General features: G+C 43.4%; 1 protein-coding gene across 1 annotated transcript in view; it reads right to left on the minus strand.

Annotated features, from left to right (window-relative positions):
* Positions 1-1,218: 1,218 nt before the first annotated feature.
* LOC109323730 (fructose-1,6-bisphosphatase isozyme 2) overlaps positions 1,219-4,981 on the minus strand; it is a 32,524-nt gene continuing 28,761 nt past the window's right edge. Inside the window, exon 7 of the mRNA XM_019555422.1 lies at positions 1,219-1,915. Within this exon, the coding sequence (XP_019410967.1) occupies positions 1,721-1,915 (195 nt within the window). The 3' untranslated portion in view covers positions 1,219-1,720. The remainder of the gene's footprint in view (positions 1,916-4,981) is intronic.

Below are 4,981 nucleotides of genomic sequence, written 5' to 3' on the forward strand. Positions count from 1 at the left end.
GCCATGCCTGCTACCTTAAGGTACGTAGAAAAAACTTTTAAAGCTGTGTCTATGTCTGAATCGCTGATTCTCTGAATCAACATTGAATATTCAGATTCGGCTTTGGCCAAATTGAATCGGGAACAGTGATCCAAATCAACTAATCGAATCACTGTCCCTGATTCAGGTCAAATCTGAATTGAATAGGGCCCGCTTCGCACACCCCTACTAACAAAGCCATATAGGCTGATACTGACCTGATTGCTGATGTGCAGCCTGGCAGCTTGGAGATCAGTGTCCGGCTGATAAGTCTGTTGGGGTGGAAGGGGTGTGGGGTGGGGGGGAGGCGTAGATCAAGGACCCCAGGGTGAGGGAGGAGGGGAGCTAGGGCTGGAGCAGGTGCTGCCAAGCTGGGGCAGGACCTGGGATGCAGCCTCAAGTGGCTGGCCCCAGGGGTGTGGTGTGGCGGGAAGCTCCTATCACTATGTGAATGCCCGGGGGAGGCATGAGGGGTGTGGACTTGCCAGATCTGTGCACAGGGCAAGAAGCAGGCTGGGGCTGGGTGCAGTGCTGGGCTCTTCCAGGTGAAGGGGGCTGGGCTGGGGCTGCGCTCAGGGTGGGTGGTAGTGGCTCTGGGAGTGGGGGACTACAGGGGGTTACAGTGAATTCTGGGGTGGCCACAGCCTATTCCATAGCCCCCCCTCAGTGCTGCTGCTGCCAGCCCCCAGCCCAACCCCTCTGTCAGGAAGAGCCTGGCACTGCCCCCAGCCCACAGTAGCAGCCTACCTTCACCCTGTGCATAGATCTGGGGAGCACATGCCCCCATGCCTCCCCTAGAGGCGTGCACAGCAGTGGGAGCTGCACCCCGCCCCTGGACCAGCTACTCACGGCTCTGTCCTGCCCCCTTCCTCAGTTGGACGGCGCCTGCCCCCAGCCTTATCTCCCCTCCCTCACTGCTGGGACCTCGATCTGCCCCCTGCACTCCCCTTTCCTTCCCAACAGACTTACCAGCTGGATGCTGGTCTCCAAGCTGCCAGGCTGGCCACGTGCATGCTGCCGCTGTGCACAGCATTTATTGGTGACATTATCGGCCCACATCAGCCAAAAAAAGCTGAATGCCAGTAATGTCAATTTTGCGTTGATCAGTGCTGATACAATACGGACCGATGCATCAGTGCACCTTTACTAATTATCATATCAAGAGTCTTTGCATTCCCATGGGAACAGACAGTAAGACACTTCAGTTTTCATCTTTATTAATTACCCAAGACAAATATCATTTGCAACATAAACACAATACCTCAGAGATCAGGAGTCTAATAAGCAAGATAAAAAGCACCTGCCAGAAAAAACTTGGACAGAAAGGACAGATAAGTTGTCTCTATATGAAGTCCTGGATGTTGACTTTTGTCTCAATATTCCAATTATTGCCATGTCAGGTAACATGGACCGTCACCTAAACAATCTTCTACTTTTGTTAGTGAGAAGCTAATAGTTGCTGTTAGTGTTGACATTAGGCCTTTGCTTTTACTCTTGCATTACATGGAACTAAAGGATTTTTTTCTTTTGTCTGTAAAGAAAATGTAAACTTTCTTTTCTTAGAAATTACTTTCATGATTTGTATTGTCATCAGTTAAAGGAGGGAACTGATCTCCTGGAAACCAAGTTGTCTAATTTACTCTCTCTTTCCTGCAGAAGGATTAAAGCAGGTGCATGAGCAACATCTGGTTTATGAATTCCATTAGCTGCTTTTCTGGTGCTTCTGCACACAGGCAAGGTACTCCTGCACATCATCTGGGGAACCAAGAATAAGAGGGACTCGCTGGTGAAGGGACTCAGGCTTCACATCCAGCACTGGTTCAGTTCCAGTGGTAGCCATCCCCCCTGCCTGCTCCATGATGAAAGCCATGGGGTTGCACTCATAGAGGAGTCGGAGCTGTAAGAATAGAGAATACAGGGTTGGATTTGGGGAAATAAAACTTATCAGAATGTAAAGCAGTTTCTTTCTGGTATTACTTCTGCAAATTTCCTACCAAAGTCATGCTACTACAACAGTTCCACCAGTGGTAGCACTGATGAAAATTCTCGTGTAAGCCAGTGGTTACAAGCCCTATGTCCTTTAACTGCACTACTTTATACCCTCTCTTTAGTCATTCTGCTTCCAAAGTTTCTTTAACAATAAGATCACCACAACAAGCATCATATTGTGTCATGTTCCTGCCTCCTAGTGCAGTGATTCTCAAGCAGGATGCCATGAGATCCTTGTAAGGATGCTGCAGGGTGCCGTGTAATATTAGCCCTGGGTGGTGTGCAAACACTTGCACATGATTCACAAGATAAACCCAGTTATTTCAAATATGAATGCATCGTGTCAAAAACATTCTGACCTGTTGTGGTCTTTCAGAGTTTTTTCAACAGAAGAATTGCTCTATTATTTTTCCATGGTTAAAAAGAAAAAGCAAAAAAAAATGAAAGCTAAGAGCTGGCATTTTGTGACAAGTGCCTTGAGTCTAAAGTTGAAAACCACTGACTGTACTATTATGTAACTTTAAAAAAATTCTATCTTTTCTGGCTTTCACGGCAGCTTCTGTGCCATAGACAACTACAGGGATGCTGCTTTGAAGCACTGTTCCAAGGGGATTCTAGCATTTGAGAGCTGAGGTATCCAGAGGTATGCTTTGTCTGACAAACAAGGTTTTGAGGCTGAACCCAGCAGTTAAATGGTTAACTGAAAACCAGTGACGGAACAGAATGAACAAAAGCCGAAGTCTCACTTCTGCCCAAGCCTTGCTTGCAATTATGAAGCTTAGGATGGCTGTGTTTACTCAGGATATTTTAGAGTTTGAAACCTAATGCTGTCAGTCTCAAGCATCACCCAAGTGCAGATCTCCACAACAACGACTAATCCCTTTACAGTGCACTAAGTTCATGAAGACAGTAAATGCTTTTATTTTTAATAGCTTTGTTCATTTCAGAAGCCGATTTTCAATGTAGCATGAAGGCAATTAGGTTCTTCACATCTGTCAGTATTAAACAGACATTTTAATCTGGAATCCCATACGTCATCATAAAAATGTTCCAGTTAAAGTAACTTCAGGTCATCTGCTAAATGCTGCAGAACTTAAAAGGGAATGGAAAGATTGTAATCTAACATACGTTAACCTAATGGATTTGGTTTGGGGAGATCTCCATAAAATACCCATGCAGGTGTTGTACAATGTGTGGCATGCGAAAGCCTATTCAAAGCTTATTCATCCTCCCAAAAGAGAATGGATTTTTGGGAAATGGAAATGGGATTTTTCTGGAGGAGACAAAAAGACCAGCAGTATAATCTGGTAGGGCTCTTCCATCTGTAATTTTTGTCATCATGCCATTTGCAATAACAGTAGGGTATTCCACACACCTTAAACAATGTACATTTTATTAGCTTGATTTCCTTCTAATCTTTGAAGCCTGCTGAAATGCTACTCCAAGTACATGATGTCCAGCAGACAGCAAATGTGGGGGCAACAATCCTTGTATTCATTTTATTGCACAGACAATTTAAACAGCAGTGCAGTGACATCACTGCAGAATCAAGGGATGAAGTGTGTCATCACTTTGGTGGGAATATAAAGCATAATGAAAGAACTGTTTTTCCCTTTTTCAAAAATATGACCTGAAAGATCCTTCTTTAAATGGGTTAGTATTCTTAATGCATGAGAGCACAGTAAAAGCTGAATGCACATGAATATTAACTACTTAATATTTCCAGTTTAAAAACAGCATCTGCAAAGTGGCTGATTCTACTGGTTTACATTTATATCAGTAGAACAAGGCAGAGATTAGCACTCTGTACCTTGAAGTGAGCTACACTAGTCTGTTTAGCAATGGCCAACATTCATTCTTTGTTATAAAATCCTTGAACTAAGTCAATGCATTGTATAACTCCATTTGCTTGCTCTTTCAGAAACCTGCCTTACTTGGAGGTGGTATCCAAAGGGTCAAGGAAAAGTACTAGGTAATAGTCAGCATGGCACCATCTTTCAAACCAAGAAGAATTATGGCTTTAGATGAACTGATTGGTATGTGACAAATACACTTATTGCAGGCAATACAGGTCTTGGAACCAGGATCCTGGTCCTTCACCACAAAAATCACGACTCTCTTATCCCCTTCATAGTGCACAAATTAAAGTCTTATTTTCTCCTTGGTAGCACAGTTCACGTCAGTCATTAGGTACTAGATACTAGTTCACATGTGAACCTTTAATTCCCTCCCCCTTTATTCCTCGCTTTCTCCAAAGCTGTGAAATGAAATAATCTCAAAGCTGCAAGTGCTTTTGAAAGAGACACAAGATAAAATTTCAGCATATGCTCTTGAGTTTAACAAAACAGTATTTGGTGCTGCTGTTTATATGAAGTGGAGATTCCCCTGCATACCTATCCCTTTGTGTTTGGAAGCCTAATAGACAAGGTAGATTTCAAAATATACGGTATGCGCCACTTCTGAGTATATGCCTGCTAATACTGTCAGGCTGTCCCTTGTTTCCTGTCTGTCTTGTTTACTTGACAGCTGTTCTATACAAACTTCCAACTATTAAGAATCTAACTTAAAAAAGAAAAATCAGTAAAAACACTATACATGCAAACACAATCACCCCACAAGATTTTAATGAATGTTTCTTTAGGGCACAACACCTTCTAACACCAAAAAGCCAGTTTGCCTCAGGAACTGTTTCCCAAAACAGATAAAAAGCCCAATGTTGAATACAAGGGGATTTCTGCAATGTTATCATGCTTTCAACCCAAATCTTTCCTTGTATGTATAATTTTTGCAGTCCTGGATGTGCCAGAACAACCTCCTCCAACAGCAAATAAACAAGCATTCATTTGTTTTTACAGATTAGTCTTTAGTCCCTTATCTTCATAGATTTCATAGACATTAGGGCTGGAAGGGACCTCGGAAGATCATCAAGTCCAGCCCCCTGCCCAAAGGGCAGGAAGTCAGCTGGGGTCATAGG

The sequence above is a fragment of the Crocodylus porosus genome, unplaced genomic scaffold (assembly GCF_001723895.1).
Source record: "Crocodylus porosus isolate Cpor-Errol unplaced genomic scaffold, CroPor_comp1, whole genome shotgun sequence".
Classification (NCBI taxonomy): domain Eukaryota; kingdom Metazoa; phylum Chordata; order Crocodylia; family Crocodylidae; genus Crocodylus; species Crocodylus porosus.